The sequence below is a fragment of the Kazachstania africana genome, chromosome 12 (genome assembly GCF_000304475.1).
Source record: "Kazachstania africana CBS 2517 chromosome 12, complete genome".
Lineage (NCBI taxonomy): Eukaryota > Fungi > Ascomycota > Saccharomycetes > Saccharomycetales > Saccharomycetaceae > Kazachstania > Kazachstania africana.
In genome coordinates, this window is record NC_018951.1 from 345,345 (window position 1) to 365,113 (window position 19,769).

At 36.2% G+C, this 19,769-nt stretch overlaps 6 protein-coding genes across 6 annotated transcripts; 4 read left to right on the top strand and 2 right to left on the bottom strand.

Annotated features, from left to right (window-relative positions):
* Nucleotides 1–412: 412 nt before the first annotated feature.
* CDC27 (anaphase promoting complex subunit CDC27) lies at nt 413–2,551 on the top strand (the record flags this gene model as incomplete). The annotated part of the gene is made up of 1 exon (XM_003959883.1): nt 413–2,551. The coding sequence occupies one exon, from the start codon at nt 413–415 to the stop codon at nt 2,549–2,551; it is 2,139 nt and encodes a 712-aa protein (XP_003959932.1).
* Nucleotides 2,552–2,683: 132 nt separating this feature from the next.
* On the bottom strand, nt 2,684–5,476 carry BOI1 (Boi1p; the record flags this gene model as incomplete). The annotated part of the gene is made up of 1 exon (XM_003959884.1): nt 2,684–5,476. One exon carries the CDS (start codon nt 5,474–5,476, stop codon nt 2,684–2,686), a length of 2,793 nt encoding a protein of 930 aa, XP_003959933.1.
* Nucleotides 5,477–6,461: 985 nt separating this feature from the next.
* Nucleotides 6,462–7,781, top strand: KAFR0L01890 (uncharacterized protein; the record flags this gene model as incomplete). The annotated part of the gene is made up of 1 exon (XM_003959885.1): nt 6,462–7,781. One exon carries the CDS (start codon nt 6,462–6,464, stop codon nt 7,779–7,781), a length of 1,320 nt encoding a protein of 439 aa, XP_003959934.1.
* Nucleotides 7,782–8,540: 759 nt separating this feature from the next.
* TEL1 (DNA-binding protein kinase TEL1) lies at nt 8,541–16,892 on the top strand (the record flags this gene model as incomplete). Its single annotated transcript, XM_003959886.1, has 1 exon — nt 8,541–16,892. The coding sequence occupies one exon, from the start codon at nt 8,541–8,543 to the stop codon at nt 16,890–16,892; it is 8,352 nt and encodes a 2,783-aa protein (XP_003959935.1).
* A 172-nt stretch (nt 16,893–17,064) lies between these two features.
* Nucleotides 17,065–18,402, bottom strand: AVT5 (amino acid transporter; the record flags this gene model as incomplete). The annotated part of the gene is made up of 1 exon (XM_003959887.1): nt 17,065–18,402. One exon carries the CDS (start codon nt 18,400–18,402, stop codon nt 17,065–17,067), a length of 1,338 nt encoding a protein of 445 aa, XP_003959936.1.
* Nucleotides 18,403–18,825: 423 nt separating this feature from the next.
* Nucleotides 18,826–19,587, top strand: KAFR0L01920 (uncharacterized protein; the record flags this gene model as incomplete). The annotated part of the gene is made up of 2 exons (XM_003959888.1): nt 18,826–18,859; nt 18,968–19,587. 2 exons carry the CDS (start codon nt 18,826–18,828, stop codon nt 19,585–19,587), a joined length of 654 nt encoding a protein of 217 aa, XP_003959937.1.
* Nucleotides 19,588–19,769: the final 182 nt, after the last annotated feature.

Consider the following 19,769-nt stretch of genomic DNA (forward strand, 5'->3'; position numbering starts at 1 on the left):
AGGTGTGGGTTTTTAGTACTTTTTCTGGCGCAGTGGTTACATGGGCTATATTGTCACCTGGGTTCGACCCCCGTGAGGGTCGTAAAATTGAAAACATACATAAAAACAACCATTCTCTTGCTTGTCCAAACCTATTGGTTAGCAACGCCCAACTGCTGAACTCATTTCAAACCCTTCTTGTATTTCTCTGTATAGTATTCCTTTAAAGCAGGTTTGTTTAGATTATCGGCTCAATATAGAAAATGAAAACAAAAGAGAATCGAAAATATTATAGATTGATATTAGGAACGTTTTTTCTGTCGTCATATTTTACACAAACCTTTTGACTCTAAGGAACTTTTTAACTAGCTGATATCATATTAGTGGCATACTACTCAATAGACTCTATTATACATAACTTTCTCCCATTACTATGCTTTTTGCAGTTGATGATGCTAAAGAAGCAGAACTGCCATATTTTGCATCTCCGTCTGGATATGATCAGGATGATCAATACTATGCTGAAAACTATTCGAATTCTCCAAAAGTACTGAGCAATCTGGCTCAAGTAATTGAAAATGCCATTCAACAAATGAATTTCGAAACTGCTGTATTCCTATCTGAACTGCTGTATACAGAATCACTGGGATTCGACAAACACAACTTCTATAGAATTAATTCGACATATCTATATTGCTTATCATTATACATGAACAGAAACTATCATACTGCATTCGAAATTTCAAAGACTATGAAAAGCTTACACATTTCCATCGCTTATATTTACGGACGCTGTTGCCTCGAATTATCTAGGGATGAAGAAACGGCATGTCTAATATTAGTAATGAGGTTAGACGAATTTCACAGGGACTTCAATGACCACTTCATATCGATGCCAAATCTGGCAACAATACATTCATTAATAGGAAAACTATATCAAAGGGTAGACAATACGAAATCTAGTATTCAGCATCATATTGAAGCACTCAAAATTGATCCATTTTTATGGGAGTCATTATCTGCATTGTGCAACATGAAGGCACTTGTCGATCTAAAATTACTATTTTATGGATCAGATAAACAGAAAAGAAGTTTGTACAGCAACAGTACAACCCAAGAGGACTTTAAAGATGAATCAAAGAAAAGCTATACCAAAGTCGGAAATAATGTAATTACATCACCTTCCTTGAAGGGATCATACAATGATATTCATGAAATGACTGATATCTCACAAAATTTATACAAAAAATCTGAAGATTTCAGAAAAAAACAATCCGATATGACTGCAACGTCAAATAAGAAGAAGAATTTACTCTTCCACTCTCAGTTACCTTCCGTAAGCTCTAATTCAGTCACTAAATCGAACGTGGGCGATAAGGATAAATTGTTAAACACTCCTCCATCAAAATTGATCATGAATGACTCGAGAGCTAGTTTCAAAACGCCTCGTAATATCATGAAAACTACTAATACGGGTAGTACCATAAAGAGAAGGCTAAATTTGAACTCATCTGCCAATCGCGATTATATTAGGGCTAATCCAACTTTTCTATCAGATCCTTCACCAAATTTGAACAATGATATGGATGAATTGAGAGATTTGATTTATATATTCGCCAAAATATTAAAGTCCACAGTAACTTTCAACTGTTATAATGCAATAAGAATAATACGGGAACAACTGCCAACTCATTTAGGAAAATACATGCCTTGGTGTCAGGCACAACTAGGCAAGTTACATTATGAAATTCAAAACTATAAAATGGCCTTGAGCCACTTTGAAAGATTACGCATTATACAACCAACTAGATTGAATGATCTTGAAATATTTTCCACCTTATTGTGGCATCTACATGATAAAGTAAAGCTATCCAATTTAGCGAATGAACTAATCGACAATTTCCCAGAAGCTGCACAAACATGGTGTGTACTAGGAAACCATTTTTCTCTCCAAAAAGATCATGATGAGGCAATAAAAGCTTTCAATAAGGCAACAGAATTGGATCCAAGATTTGCATATGCATACACTCTACAAGGTCACGAATATGCAAGCAATGAATCATTTGATACAGCAAGGACATTTTACAGAAAAGCATTGGCTTGTGATTCTCAGCATTATAACGCATATTATGGTCTCGGTACATGTGATTCTCAAAATGGCAACCATGATAGAAGTCTACTCTTTTTCGAAAAGGCAAGGATGATTAACCCAGTTAATATTGTGTTAATTTGCTGCTGTGGTGTTGAATTAGAAAAAGTGCGAAATTATGAGTTGGCTTTAAAATACTATGACTTTGCAAGTAAATTACAACCCAATTCGGCACTGGCAAAATATAGAAAGGCTGAATTGCTATTTTCCCTTGGAAGATATAGTCTAGCCGTAGAACTTTTTGAAGATTTGATAAAGTTAGATTCAGAAAACCCCAATTTACATTATATGCTTGGAAAAATTTACCAGACAATGGGTAGAAAAAAGGACGCTGTAAAGGAGTACACCGTAGCAATGAACTTGGATCCAAAGGGAAACCAATATATAATAGATGCTTTGGAAAATTGTCATGCTCAAGACTGAACTTCTCTTAAAGTGGAAGGTTGGTTTTTTTGGTAGTATGAATATATATATATGCATACATACATTATATTATATAGTGTCTGTTCAATTGTAATAACAATAACCAAAAACAAAAAAGCTAAATTTGACAATTCAAAGAAAGCCAGACGCCATGAGCTCATTCTGGCGTTGTTGCTGTTCCCAGAGCAATTGATCTTCGTCTTCCTCATTGAGGAAGCGCTGTTGCTCCCTTTCTTTTAGTTCTTCTTTTGCTTCATCCAACATTTCCTGGGCTCTAGTCAATGAGACAGTTGGCATAGCATATGAGCTGACTATGGGAACAGTGTCATCGACGTCGATGGTAGCTTTTATCATTGCAGCCAACCAATTCCTCATTTCCTCCTTCGAATCTACGGCAAAGTAATGCACACGGGGTTGCGTAAACGTAAGCCCCTTCTTAGATCCAGGCTGCGGTGGAATCAACTTGAAACAGTATTTCCCACGGCCTGTACTCGCAGCGTAAATTGATACAAGTTTGTCGTCGTCTCTTGCTGGAACAACTTTGTGTGACGTAATGTCTATCAATCCTCTTTCCCTAGTATCTTCTGTACTTGCAAAATATGATAACCTGGTTCCGTGTAAAACGAAGAATCTGGTTTTCCAAACCCCCATGGTGCCGTTACCCTTCTTATTCATCCAGCCATAACAGTCAGAAGTTTTCAGCGCATCTTTAACAGTAACATTTCTTATGCCTTCAAGGAAGGCAGTAGTTTGCTGCTTTTTAGCTTTGGGACGAACAGCTTTTTTCTTCATTTTTATGGCTTCACTAGCCGATCGTTTCTTTTCCTCCTCTAGCTTTTTAACCTCGATAACGTCCTTAGGATCAATGGTACTTATTGATCTTGAAGATGAAGATTGTTTATGACTATGCCTTGGTTTATGGTTGATATTGTCACGTTTCTTATCTTTCGCAACTACAGTAGTACTGTAGTCATTTTGATTTTCTCGGAGTGGGCTTGTGATTAGTGAAGATTTTCTAGAATGTGACACTATTTTGTTATTTGCAGAAGCAGTAGTGTTCCTCCGTGTATTATTACTAGGTGAGAGGGCTACCCTGTCTTCGTTCTTGCTCGGTGAAAGGAATGACAGCAATGACGAATTTCTCCTATGCTTTTTAATATCAGAATTACTTGCACGTCTACTGTGGTCGTATACACTAGATGGCGTTCTCGAATGGCTTCCATAATACGCTGATACTGGTCTTTCTAACCTTTCATTTGACTCGTTGACTGACTTCACTGGAGATAAAGTGGATATTCGATTGAATAGGTCAACAAAAGATCCTCCTGATACAGTCTTTTTGTGGCCGGTGTAAATTACTGAATTTCTGTTACTTTTAGACCCATCCATAACCGGGCTTGCAGTATTGGCAAAATATTCTGATCTTGGAGTAGGAATCGGTGACACTCCAGATGATGCTCTGCTTGCACTTGAAGGAAACTTTAAGCCAATAGAGGAATTTTTTAGCTTGAAGTCGTAGCTAGCAATTGAATCGTTTCCAGACGTGGCAGATGAAGGGAATCTAAACTTACCGCTATCATTAGATGAAGTGGTAGAGTTAGGAAATGTATATGGATTTCCAGTATTGTTGATGTTCGAAAAAAATTTATAATCCGAGGAAGTATGAGGACTGGTTGTCAATTGTTGATTTACAGATGGCGATAAATGTGGTTGTACCGGGCTTGGATATGATGGTGGTTTTGGTGCTTTTCCTGGAGATTCGAAAACTTTTTCGTCGGAGGATATCGCCAAGCCTGCTAGTTTGTCAGAAGTAATTCTTAGCTGCTCGCTATCAAAAAGTACTGAGCTTGGTCTAGAATTATTTACAATATCCCTCATACCCGTTTCAGGTGTCTTATCAGACGGAAGGGCATCTAAAGACTGTGATAATTTTCTTGAGTGGTAATTATGTGATGAGCGTCTTAAACTGGTGAGTGACGTTGCTGCTAGCAGTTGAGTTTTCCTTTTATCAGCAGTAATCGGGGTGGCTGATTCAGCTGTGCCTTTTAAAGTAGAAATTTCTTTGAATATTTCAAACCTTAAGCCGAAAGAGTTTATCTCTAACTCTTTCAGATGTCCAAGCTCTAGTTCCAGTAAAATTTTACCAGTAATCTGGTGTTTTTCAAATTTTCCAGCTGCCTCAACATTGAACCCTTTCTTTAAGAAATAATTACTTACTTGTTCTGGAGTCCATTTTGCTACGAGGGATGGGTCAAGTTCGTCAATAATTGAACGACTGCTTTTTTCCGTATCAATGGATTGGCTTGTAATCGAGGGTGTTATATCTAATTCCGGTGTAGAAGCTGTCACATTCAAATGCTTTGTAAGAGGTGTACTGATTGCTTCTTTATTTAATAATAACTCTAAAGAATCGCTTCTTAACTCTGCCAATGCTTTATCGATATCGTTCATAGTTGTGTTGACTGATGAACTTTTATCAGCATGATTACTTTTATTTTCAGTAGATGTCTTCAGAAAGGAATAAGAAGAGTTACTATTTGACCCAGATTGAGAGTACTCACGGCAGTTGACATCGAATTGTAACTTCTCGTTTCCATATACACCATCACCCCTTCTTTGAGATTTCTCTTTCAAAGAGGGTGAATCTTGAGCGTCTATATCTAGCTTTTGAGTAAAGATTTTTGGGAATAAGCCTTCTTTTCCTGTTCTTAGGTTACGGCCTACATACCAGCCATCATTATAATCTTCATCGTCTGTAATAACTTGTATTTTATCACCTGGTTTGATGCTAATTTCATCTTCCATTCGTTTAGTATATGCACTGACAGCAATTAGCATTGTATTACTATTTTTCACTTCTTGAACTTGGCCTAGAGCATTGCCAACATTTACATTGGGCTTCAATTGTCCTTTAATTCGAGGCATGATTGAGATAACGTTTGAAGCAAATAGCAGCTATTGAATTAAAAAAATTAGGAGCAATTTGAATATTGCAACCAGTAGCGACTAAGCTAGAGTATACCAGCTTTCGGTCGAATAAGCAAATGATATTTACATTTTTCGAGCACCGTTCATTCACCATTTAATTTTGTTTTCGTAGACGCGAATGAGGGACAAAATCGAAACTATCACCTCATAGTTGATTTTCAGCGTGTTTTGGAACCTATTAATAATCTGTGCGCGAGCAAACAATACGAAATTTCGCTCTTTTAACCACGTGGTTTTCACGTGGCATCTCTTTCGAACCAATTTGTAAAAGTATCGCAAATATACTAATTAAGCACTAGTGCTGACATAGATCTCAGACTGTGAGAGTGATATAGTCCACCTTCAGTAGAAGCTGTCCTCGTATGGATGGAATTATTCGGAAACTTATTTCAAATAATGTCCTTCTTTTTTCCTGAGCTTTACGCCTCATATTCTATAGCTGTGTAAAGCATACATACATTTTCTAGTTTACGCTAAATAAAGCACTGGTTTTTGATACACAGATCCATAAAAACATCTCAAAAAATTAGCGACATTCAGGTATTTCTTTTTTTGGTTTTTGCTGCTCCTAAGAAGCTTCTACATTCTATACCCCACGTTGGTGAGTGGTGGTTTATAGTCATGACTTCCAGCATGGAATCTTTTATTTCTAATGAAGATCTCTACATGAGTGATGTTATTTATTAATAATTTTAGCCGCCCTCCTGGGCCCCCTTCGTACATTAAATTTCGCTTCTTTCCGCTCTGATGCCAAATGTGAGTACTCATTTTTAATTTTTCAACTCAGCGAAGACCGCGGAAAGCCTGCGATTGTGAGAAAGCATGAAGAAATGAAAGTTGAAATGCAAGGGATTGACAATGAATAACAGACTTCTAACTAGAATAGCTAGATATATATAAGGCCAAAAACCGCTGGAATACCATGGTATTTACACATAAAAATAAAAATAAGAGGCCGAAGTTTTTGTTTAGCCTGCAAATTAATGAATTAGTTAATATTCCACAGTCATCTGGTAACTGTTATGTTAAATGGAATTTTCGTAAGGGTACTGGTACCACAAAGGTTTCGGCACCTGCCACTGCTTCTTCCTCTTCTTCTTCTTCCTCAATAAGACAATCTAGAGGGGATACTAAGTCACAGGCTACCACACAGGGCAAAGGTATTACACCCCATGTGCAGGTAAAACATCATAGAGCACAATGGAACTATTCGATACGAAATCCTATTGAAATCAAACTTCTTGTGGATAAAAACGGAAATGTTATGCCTAAAATATTGTTGCTTGATGTGTTTTTTGAGTTCATAGAAGATACTGGTGTAAATAGTAGTACTTCAAGTAGTAAGAGTCTTTTGAGAAGTTCATCACTCAAGAGCCCCAGAACAAGTATTGATTTGATTAGACATAAGAAGGAGACACAAACAATATCAGATACGAATATCAAGTCGACGGGACGTAATTCGTATTCTCAAAGGGTCTCCAGTAAGCTCCTATTGGGTTCAGTAAGTATCAATGTTGCTGAGTACATAAGAGAAGATGAATCTCCAGTTTCTAATAGATTTCTACTACGAAATTCCAAAGTGAATTCCATTATAAACCTCACAATGCAGTTGAATTTGATAAGAGGTTCATATGAAGATTTCAATATTCCTAAAGTCATCACCTCGGGTCAATTATCAGGTGCTTTCCATGGGGGAATAGGGAACATATTTGAGAATGCTTCCTTCGATGGAAGTTCAGAAGTCTCCCACGCAAATAATACGCCTGGTAGTTCTGTTAAAACGCCCCGAACTGGTGCTACTAATGGGGTCTCTACAATCTCCAATACAATGAGTCCCTTAATAGATAGTCTATATGAAAAAACATTTGAGTTATCTTGGGACCCAAGGCCTGGTGAATTTTCACCCAAAGAATGTGTAGAAGATATTTTAAGAGGAGGCAACGGTTGGGCTAAAAATGAAAATGGTATTAATTTGATTGATCTACAGGCATTAAGATTGAGTGAACTAGAATCAGATTACTACACAAAGGACGTCAGCAAAACCAAAACTGACGCAGATAACAACTGGCGACGGATGAATAGGAAAGAGTATTTAGAGAAGACACATCAAAATTGGAGTCATTTATCGGCGTCACAGAGAGAGAAGCGTAGAAATGAGGCAAATATGAGCAGTGCGGATGAGTTTGAGAATACAGTTTCCAGAGACATTAAAAGTTGGTCGGTTGCAGAAGGGATTTTTTAAAACTTTGGATTCACTTAAATACTTATGATAGGAATTGTTTTCAGAAATAACTAGCAGTTTTAGCTCAACATAACAGACACGGGCACATCAAGTATATGAGTTGATATAATTCCTGCCATATTGGCACAACAAGTAAAAAACTTATACATCGGTGTAACTTATTTTAGGTACTCTTGTAGTAATGTCATTCCCATTTATCGGAAACGGAAGAGACTTTATTCTCTTATTCTAATTTTCCTTCCCCTCAACCAAACCCAGGAGAATTCAATGTAAGAGAAAGGCTACAAACGTTGTAATTGAGAGTCAAGATAGGGCAAATATTCAACTGCTTATAACGTTTTATCTAAACAAAAATCAGTTCCTGTTGTATATGGAAGCAGGCCATACGCGCAAAGAATAACTAATTTTCGTTCTCCTTGAAACTTAGTTCAGATCTAAGACTCTTCCCATGGATTTAGATGTATAGGTTAATAAAACTAAATTATTTGACAACCCATTGAAGATTATGTCATAAGGTTTCTGATGGCGCAGGGAAACAGAAACCTGTATTTGTAGCTTTCTGTCATGTTCTTCTACCTTCAACTTCAGCATTTTTTAGGCAGATCTCTCTCATTCTCGATAATTTTAAAAGTTTTGATATAGCCGCATCATTATCTCTGAAAAACGATGTGATCGCGTAATGGAAATATAATTGGTTTCGACTATGAAATTAATAAAAGTTTTAATACTCGATTGTAAGATAGCAATTGAGGCGATTGCATGAATAGGTTAAACATAGTTGAAGTACTAAATCAATTAAATTCGTCAAAAATTAAAGAGAGAAATCATGCACTAGATGAGTTAACAACAATATTAAAGCAAGAGCCGGATGCAATTCCGACAAAAGCACTTGCAGTAACAGCAGAACATTTGATCGAAGCTTTAGACTTAGAAGAGCGAAGATACTCAGAAATTAGAGATATACCATCTGATACAAATAGGGGTAAGCTGTCATTAATAGAGAATAGAGTATCTACAACGGGGTATGTTATAAGGCTTTTTATAGAAAAAACAAGTTCAAGATTCAAGACAAGAACTCTGGAACTTTTGCTGGTTGCAATCCCAGAATTGATAATAAAGGATGGGCATGATAATCTGTTAGCATCTGTATCTTCACAATTGAGTTATGGCATGCTGCTTCTCGTTGAATCAGAACTTTTTAAATCGAAATTTCAGTGCCACAAATGGATCTCAATTGCTGATAAAATATGTGAATTTTTGGACAAACAGGTCAAAACTTCTATAAATGATAGGAGTTGTATAAATTTTTTGTCGATTATTTCCGCTTTATTGTCTCTAGACAGTATAGCTTTATATGAATGCTCTGTAAACATTATCGAAACCATCATAAGCTTTTTGAGAAAAAGCAAAAAAGAGAGTGGTACTACTAGACTAATTTTAGAAATAATAAACAAATTGGTAGTAAAAACCCATTGTCTTAATGTAAAAGAGGTTTTAGTGTTGATCAATGAAGCAATGACATATGGACTGGCAATAGACGAATCTTCTAATGAATTGATTCAATTAGAATTCGCTCTTTTCGACTACTTTTCTTCAGGCTTATTAAGAAATAATATGCCTTGTGGAGTTGGAGTTGAGATTGAAGATCCAGAAAATGCAAAGGAGTTATTCTTATCACAATTAAGGGAGTATTTAGTCTTGCGACTACTTTCTTATAAGAGTACTGCGCTCCAGCTCGACGAATTAGAGTTTGAGGACCACTTTTCTCAAAGAAAAAGTACACCTTTTGAATTCGATAATTTTCAGTTAAAGAAGAGCTCTAGTGCTTTGCCGTGGCTGAAACTTTTAAGCTTATATGAGCTTTTAGTTACATATTTCGTCAACTCAACTGAAAGTGAAGGCGTTATCCCATTATTCAAGAAAAGAAAAAGCCAGGCAGGCTATGCTTCGATGATTTCGGCATCTAGTAACATTCAATCCTTCATATCGAAATGCTTGGCAGATGATAGTGTCATTCCTTTACGGTTACTAGGTCTGCAGTTACTCATGATTGACTGCTCCTTGACGATTTATTCTCAAGATGAACTAAAGGGTTTCAAGGAGCTTACCCTAAAACAACTTGATGCCCCTTCTTTGCTTGTATGGAGCTTAGCTTGTCTTTCAATACTGCTGTCTGAACAAGAGTTGAATTTGTCAAATTATGAGGTTATAAAGCTATTCAAGGTTTGTTTACCTCTGGTGAACTCTCAGGAAAACTGTAAAATCTCCTGCGTTTTAATAGCTCGAATGATAAAATATTCCAAGGTTACGGTGGAAGACAATCAACTCACTACTCAGATATTTGATATATATGAACTGTCAGCCTTCTATGGGCCAGCTATTGTTTCTAACGAATCCTTTCAGTTTTGGTATTATCTACATTACTATGGAGAAGCATTTAAATCAAGGGATGGTTCTTTCGCAGAGCACAAAATTTTACAATGGCTACAGAAGAGGATTACTCAATTAGAGCTATTAGATATTTCACAGTGTTTTTTCAATCGGTTTATAGCATGGCTCTGTCAAAAAAATATCAATAATAACAATGATGATCGTATTTATCACGCTGATATGCAGAGGGACACCGGTCAATCAATTGATTTATATCTTGCTTGGATAAACAACGAGGTTTTCAGGGATTTTCTTCTGCAGTCAAAAGTATCTAATAAAATAAGGAAGATAAAGAAAGATCGAAAACCGATACCAAAAACGGTGCATCGCTGTCAAGCTCAGAACATAATCTTACAAATATTAGACTTAATAGACCAAAAAAAGACTAGTGGTATGCAAAGTGGACTTAGTTGCCTTTTTGAGATTTTGAGAGCAGTGAATTCACTTGTTGGAGATTACAGTTACACAGAATTTTTGGTGTCAATAAAGACTAGTGCGTCGCTGGTTTTTTCAACATTAAACTTCCAGGAGAAGGACGATTTTGCTAATTTTTTCAAAGAGCTGGCAAAATCTGATCTCCCCATTCATATCTTATCTGACATCCTAGATTTAAGAACCATCTTCTTAAAATACAAGCAGTTCTTAATGAAGGCGGGCTTTTCAGAAGACTGGAACTCTCAAGAACACAATAATTATTCCCAATCTGCATTAGTCGAAACAAAGGTATTTGGGAGGAAAAAAAATGACTTAACGATAATTTCAGAGCTGCACGTATCTATTATAGCTCTTTGTCGATTATATAGGCATTCAAATGTCCAAGAGTGCTTATCTATTTTTGGTGAGTTTGTGACAGGCTTGAGTTCACAACTATTTTTTGAAGCATTTTCCACTTTGTTGCTGTCATTCGAAGAGATTGGTGGATTCGAAGAGGAATTACATTGTTCTAACTTAGAACACCTTACTGAACTTATTGGTACGCATTTCTTAAGTGTGAAGTACAATACTGCAAACTATTCTATCTATCATCTCTCCAAGTTTCTTGACTTGACAAGAGCATACTGGGTTAATCAGCATGATAGTTCTCTTCATGAGGACTGTTGCGATATTCTAAACTGGATTATAATGCGTTTCGAAGATGGATCATTCAGTGGTGTGGGGGCAATATGCAGTGTATCAAAACTTTTATTACATCTATTGATGTACCATAATTTAACTCAAGCCAAAATTAAAGGTAAAAAACAGAGAATATTTGCTACTTTCATATCATGTTTAACAAGATTAGATCGAGCTACTATTGCAACACAAATTGATGAAATAGTATCTTATATGAATACTGTAAGTTATAAGAATCAGTATATCATTTTTTCTGAACTAAAATCTTTGTTTAAGTCCCCCTGTGAATCATTGGAAGCCGCGAGTACTTACGCATACGTAATGAGTAAAGTGACAATAGTAAGTTATCCATTCATGGTGTATTCCATAACTGAATTGTTGACCTATAATTCTGAGAAAGTCAGTCTCTTCTATGCAAAAGCTTCTCTTCGAGAAATTTTATTTGTAAATAGGTTAAGAGACGAGAAACAGCTATTTGACGTTATTAAGTTTGATATTTTATCCCATTGGATTATAGAAACCAAGCCTTCGCGAACTGACACGACTAGCATTTGGCAAGTAGAGTTTTTTGGTTTTACTGACCTTACAGAACTTTTTTCTCGGTATTCAGTAGAGATAGGCGCATTATATCTTGCCTATGGTTCAGAAAATACTACGATTATGGAGTACTTTAGGCAACTAGGAAAGTCAGACTTATCTGAGATCTTAAAAGATACTTTTTTCTTGACGATTCCTCTCTCATATGTTCAATTTGGTATACAAGGCAAAATTCACGACGTAGGAGCTCAGCTACTAGGAAAAAATATGGTTCGTTACAACAAAAAATTCCGTATATCTCTTTTCAAATGGCTTTTGTGCTTTATTGATCTTGGTTCTTTAGGAGATTTGAAAGCACATTTACAAAAAGAAGGTCATAAATCTATCTTACTAGATCAAATACCACAATTGCTTTCTTCCACACTAAAGTACAAATTTCCATTGAATATAACTTTACATAAAGCCCTGGAGCTTTTAGACAATTTTTCGCTGGACAAGCTCCCTTTAGTAGAAGCGAGGCTAATTTCCTTATGGATTTTAGCTGATTTACGAAAGTCTAAATTTCCAGTGGAAAAAGCTAGATGTTTAAGACAGTTGAGTTTCATTCTGGTTTTGTTTCCACCATTATTCCTCGATCCATTATTGATGTCAGTGGCCTTAAGATCTCTATCTAAAATTTTATGTGATCCTTTTGTCCACGATGAAACCGCAAATATAATCTCTGTAATACTTACAAGATGTTTCAGCGAAAATATTGACATAGCAAATAATTTAAGTGAAGTATATTTGCAGGTGTTTCATTGTATGAAAAGAGAAGACTTCAGGTGCAGTGATGCTCTAAAAAATACTCTAAGTGAGATTAGAAATTTTGAGACTCTTTCACACTTCAGAATTTGGAAATATTGTGGAGATGTGATAAAAGGCGAGCCATTGACCACAAAGGTCTTGGATTTTGATGAGTTTGTGAATGCGACTGAATGTGCTGTGGAAAATCTGTCTTTGATGTCAGTTCTCTTTTCATATATTAAATGGCCTAAGCTCCATGAGCCAGCTATCTCCCCATCGAGCATAGGCATTCAAAATCTTATAAGTTTGGATGTTCCGAGTTTTTACATTTCAGATAACTTTCGTTTATGGACAGCTTACTATGTTTCTGAATATCAATTAGAGTTAGATATGAACGCGAACGGGCCAAACACCCATCAGTTTAATCGTATAGAGTTCAGTACACTTAAGACAGATGTTGGTTCCCTTAATTCATTGCACAATATTTTTCTCGACTTTATCCAGGAGGCTACCATTTTGCAGAATGCAAGAGTAGTTTTCTTGTGTGACATTATATTATCTAACATAATTCATTTGTACTCTCAAGAGCAGGTGGGAATTATTAGGGAGAAGTATCTCGATTATAGGACCTGTAGTAATACATTAGAAAAGGAATCGTTAGATTCGATGATTGGTCCAATATTGTTGGAAGACAATGCCATTTTTTTAAGTAAGCACTACTTGGAAAACAAGATATTATATGAGGACTGGCTGCTAAGCTTTATATCTGGTCTTCTGAAATCTCTTGCTATTTCTTTCCCATATACCGAGATATTTTATATTCTCTGCCAAGAATCGATTTCATTTTCAGAAAGTATTCTTCCAACTTTGCTAGCCCTTGTTCTTTATTATGATCCAAAGGATTCAATGTCGCATTATGAGGAAATGCTTGCTAAAACTTCTCATTTATTAAAGGTATCTGATTCAGATAAGAAAATACGAATAATAGTTCAGTTAGTAACTGTCATTAGATCTGGCAGTAGAAAAGGCGACAGGGTTTGCCAGAATCTTTACAGCAAGCTAGATTTAGAGGCATTATGTAAACTGATGAGTGAAGCGCGGTATTTGAAATTTAGTTACATGTTATTTGAAGAAACATCGATGTCAAGGGATTTGCCACTAAATATTCAATTATTGCTTGAAATCTACGAAAAGCTGGACGATATTGACCTACTTTCGGGGCTTCCATCAGCTCATAGCCTGCAAGATGCCTTCAGTAGCATAAGAAAAAGTGATCCAGATTCTTGGAAAGGTTTTCTCTTTTCGAGTGCCAAATTTGATTGTGCATATAATGGCAACTTGCAAATTGACGAGAAATATCTGGTTCATTCTTTGGAGTCGAATGGCTTGTATGCATTGACGAGCATATTCTCCCGTGCTACGCAGGGTCGAGTGACGAATGAAAGCTATGAATGGAGTTTGCAGTTAAACAACTGGGATCTTCCTTTACCTGAAAAGATCGACAGTAAGGAAAGCGCATTATATTATTCTTTAAAAAGAAATATGAATGAGCCCAATTCCTTCTCAGACAATCTCAAACAATCATTGATACAAATTATAGACAGTAAGCCATATTTTGAAGATGTCAAAGAATGGCTTAGTTCCGTTCGTGAAGTCAGTATGATGAGAGAATTGGTTTCTTCATATGGATCTCCTGATCGGATAGCTTCAATGTTTCAAAAATATGACTTTTTGGATCAACAAGAGCTGAGCCGCTTAAATTTCTCAGAATATAAGAATGATATTCAATGGAGATATTCTTTTTCTAATGCAGCAATGTTGAACAATAAGATAATAAAAAAGCCCGATTCTGTTGAATTACAACTTATTTCCCTCTTCCAATTAGCATCTTGCATAAAATGCGCCGTTTTTAGTGCAGCACCGCAGGATGCTCTAAGAAATTCTTTCATGATGGAAACCCTTCTCGAGCTGAATAGAAAATCGATGAGTATGGATGAAAATATTATGAAAGTCTATGAAAGACAACATTTATTTTTATCTACTAAGTCACTTTGGGAATCTGGAGAATTTAAAGCCCCAATTAACATACTTAAGGATCTGTTGTCTGAATCACTAGACTTTTATAGTTCCTTCAATTCTCGATACCGTTCTCTATCTCCATTTTTTTTGGTGTCACAGGATGAAGTTAGGGCATACTTAGTGAAGTGGACCTCTGATTCGAGACTAGAGTCTGCGACAAATATATATGACAAGTATATTAGTGAACGAGAGATTACTATAGATGACCATGAACTAAGAGCGGATGTTTTGTATATATATGGTGAGTTCCTCGGAAAACAAATACGAAAATTACAAGAAAATGGATCTATAACTGAAACGGAAAGTAGATGTGACGCCAGCTTAACAGATTTGAAAAAATTGCGTGTGATTTATACAGATAAAAGCCTTCCTGAAACTGAACGTAAAGAAGCCAAAAGGCATTATAATAAAGTTCACTTACAATATAATGCAGATAAGGAAATTTTGAATAGCCTATTCAAACAGAGGGAAAAATTCGCATGGAATGCCCTGCATTTTTATCTGAAGGTTTTAGTGTTTACAAATAAGTATGATAGTGATGGAATTGATAAATTCTGTGGACTTTGGTTTGAGTATGATACCAATCTGGAAATCAATAAATTACTCTATAAAGAGATTGGCACGGTCCCAAGCTGGAAGTTTTTACCATGGGTTAATCAAATTGCTTCGAAGCTGTCGTCAGAAACTTCAGAATTTCAGAAGCCTTTGCAACTAACTATGAAAAGGCTTCTGTATAAATTGCCATATGATTCTTTATATTCTATCATGAGCATTCGCCTTTATAGGATGCATATTGCATCAGACGAAACTATGGTACAAAGGGTGGAAGCTGCCGAAAGAATATTGAAAGAACTGCAAAGTTATGAAAAGGGAGCATTTTATAAGGACTATGTGTTACCGGTTCAAGAATTTTGTGAGAAGTCAGTGGACTTAGCTAATATACAAGCCAGCCGAAGCGCAAGCGTCTTCTCCTTAGACAAACTGTCTGATGGTAGATATTGGACAGATAGACTATATGGGCATAAACTTCCATTGCCCACAAGCTATACGCATATCTTAAGTTCAGCAGATGGTAAAAAGGAAAGACCTTATATAATATCAGTTAATAAAGAAGTGGCTGTCACATCAACAGGGATATCCCTTCCAAAGATAGTGACGTTTACAATATCTGATGGTTCTGTACAACGAGTCCTAATGAAGGGAAGCAATGATGATTTGAGACAAGATGCGATTATGGAGCAGGTTTTTCAACAAGTAAATAATATTTTAAGAAGAAGTAAAGATCTAAAAAAGTTGCATTTGGGAATCAGGACATATAAAGTTATTCCTCTGGGACCAAAAGCAGGAATAATTGAATTTGTTGCGAATTCCATTGCTTTGCATGAGATATTATCAAAGCTTCATAAGAACGACAATGTTAAATTTGAGCAAGCAAGAAAATTGATGCGTAGCGTCCAAATGAAGGGAAATTCAGAACGATTGGATATGTATACCACTATAACGAGGGAAATACGACCACAGTTGCGAAATTTTTTTTTCGATTCATTTACTGATCCAGATGAATGGTTTGTTGCAAAGAAAAACTATGTTAAAGGAATTGCAGCAACTTCAATTGTGGGACATATGCTTGGTTTGGGTGATAGGCATCTAAATAATATACTTCTCGATTCATCGACCGGAGAGCCTATCCATATTGACTTGGGTGTCGCATTTGACCAGGGAAAGTTGTTACCTATTCCCGAGCTTGTACCGTTTAGGCTAACGAGAGATATAATTGATGGATTTGGAGTCACAGGAACGGATGGTCTCTTTACTAAAAGTTGTGAACAAGTCTATTCTGTATTAAGAAAAGAGTATGAAAAAGTTATGTGTGTTTTGAATGTGCTTAAGTGGGACCCTTTGTATTCATGGGTAATGTCTCCTATGAAAAAGCACAAGCATTTGCTTGAAGATGATGACGAAATTTACGGTGAGTTATCGTCAAGTAAGCCATCATCCTCTGGAAAGGATCATAATAACGAATCATACAGAGCATTGAAAAGTGTTGAAGATAAATTAATTGGGAACGGTCTAAGTGTAGAAGCAACTATTCAAGATCTTATCCAGGAGGCTACTAACCCTGAAAATCTTGCGGTAATCTACATGGGATGGTCACCATTCTATTAAATAATTTTCTATATAGGATTACTAAAATTAATGCTAATAAATTAGTCAATCTTTTTTTTGAAGTAGACCACACCTCGAGGAAATAATGAGAAAAATGAGACATTGGTACAAATAATAATGATATGAATAGATGACATTATGAATATATATTTCTTTTTGATTAGAAAAGGGTTCAGTGGCCGACACCCAACAGTAATGTCGCGGCTAAAGAGGCAATCATAACAAATAGACCCCAAATGGATAAGAACAAACCTAGATATCTGAAAAATCTTGCAGATTTAGGTAATGGTGATGATGTTGCAGAGAATTCGGAGCCTATCAATTTGAATCCAAATATACCTGGTAGAATAAATGATATTGAGGTTGAACCTGTCGCGCCCACAATAGCGAGGACTTTAGCTAAAGAATTCACAGAAATGGCTAAAGTGTATGAAAATAGAAGGATACATACAGTTATGATATTGAAACGCTTTCCTCTTAGAGGAATTTCCTCTGGTTGTTTTGGAGAATCTTCTTCGATCAGTTCAACTGCCAAGAGTGTATCTTCCTCATCAGGCGGTACATTAATTGGTTGAGTGGCAATCTCATTTGAATTTTTTTCTTGAATGTAGTGCCATATGTGATGAATGGAGGCTCTACAAGGATGGCATTGTAATGGAAATGCTAACATCACGAGAAATACGATAGCTAGTCTTCCAATGGTGCTTGAAGCCGTTCTTGGATATAAAGTGATAATGTTACCCACGATGTTATCGCCAAAGGTTAAATAACCGGAAAATCCGATTAAAATGTATAATAGATAAGCTAAGATCATTGCAATTATTGGAATTTTCTTGATGTGAGTGAAGGCAATATTAGATTGTTCATTAATCACTGAGAAAAAATTGTGATGACAGGTGTATGCAAAGACAAAGATTGGCAAAGTTGTAAGTGGAGATGGTTCATGTTTTGGAAGTCCGATGGATACAACTCCTTTTAGATCGTGAACGTCTTCCGTTTGGAAGATAAAATGAGCAACGACTAATACGCAAAGATACGCTACTGCAGAGATTGCAATCATTGAAGCATATCTCAATGAGTTTAATTTCCTTAAGAAGCATAAAGGTGAAACGATAAAGAGCATGATCAGACTAATATGAAAATCTCTATTCAATAGAATATGACTCGTAGTGAATACAGCAAAGATCTGCGGCATTAAATCTCCTACAACAATCATATATGAGACCCCAACGCCAAAGCATTTGACAGCAATAGCCAAATCAAAAACCACACTCAAAGAAGGACTAATTAATTGAGACAACGTGAAAAAGGAGGCAGAACCACTTGCTGTATATTTAGCCACTTGTGCCTGTAATATAAGTCCACTCAATGCGCAGAAACCACATATTGCGATCATTAGGAATCCCGGAACTAACCCAAATGGTTTGAAAGCATACGGCATAGCCAGTATACCGGCACCACACGCTGTGTGCAACAGTGTTATGACTCCAGAACGGATAGATGATGGCATATTTTATCTAGAACTCAAAGGACAAAAGGGAACGGGTAACGTACAAAACACGACGATACTAAAACAGTTAGAGGAAACGAAACCGACAATTTTCGAAGAAAATATGCGTGAAAAGCAGTCAATTGGTCCAGTCTAATCTCCCTAGCAGAAATCTCTTTGGAATACCAACTTCTTGTACTCATCCTAATTGTTTATAAGATATATATATATATATATATATCGATTTTCGGAATCAACAGATAGACCATATCTCCGTTCGAAACGATCCAAATTCAGCAACTATCCGCATATTTAAATGAACAACGAACAATTTAATCAACATATATAGGGAATGTTAGGGAAGACTCTGATAGTAGTTCTGGTATTTGTTATTACTACAACGAGTCAATTGATATCAGTCAATAGGTTTCGAGAACTTTTGCAATGGAATTCAAGCCAGACTATTTACATTACTATGGTATGTATTGTATGAATCCCACCCGGATTTTTACAGGTGATGCTTTTATGATTCGATCTGAGGAAGTATACTGAAGTGTGAATTTCTATACTAACGTTATCTTTATAGCACCATTAACTGGTCAGTCCACTGATTACATAACTGTTACAAATACAGGAGATCAAAGATATGTTTTCAAGGTGAAGACCACATCCCCTAAGCTATATTGTGTGCGTCCCACCGCTGCCATTGTTAAACCTGGTGAAGAAGTTAAAGTGGAAGTTATATTTCTTGGATTAACTGAAGAGCCAGTCCCAGAGATCAAATGTAAGGATAAATTTCTCGTTATTGCCTTACCTGCACCATATGACTTGAAGGATACACCAGTGACAGAGGCATGGCCTGAATTAGAAGCTGAATTTAAGAAAGATTCAGTTTCAAAGAAGATCAAAGTTAAATATGTCATGGAACCAAAACAAAAAGAGCATGTTCTTGCAGTTAGTGATACAACAGTACAGGACACAATTAAGGCAAATCGTGATGGCATTTCTGATGAGAAATTGCAAGAAGAACGAACAACTTCAATTACAGAAGATACCAATGCACCACTTTCAACGGCAAGTTCCAAGATTGTTGATACTGGTTCATCTGTTGTTGATGGGTCCATTGAAACAGAGGCTGGACCAAATTCATTTTTAATTATTCTAATAGCACTTCTTGTACTTCTTCTAGGTTGGTTATATTACTAGATATTAGACCGTGAGTATCTCATTATTTATATAAATACTTTTTTACATCTATCCTTCTTGCTTTCAAAAAAGATTACGATTTACTTGATATCACTTGACCCTCTGTGATTCAATGGCATTAATGCACATCTAAGATAGTATATTATATATTGGGTATGAAAGATCGAAAAGAATGGTTGAAT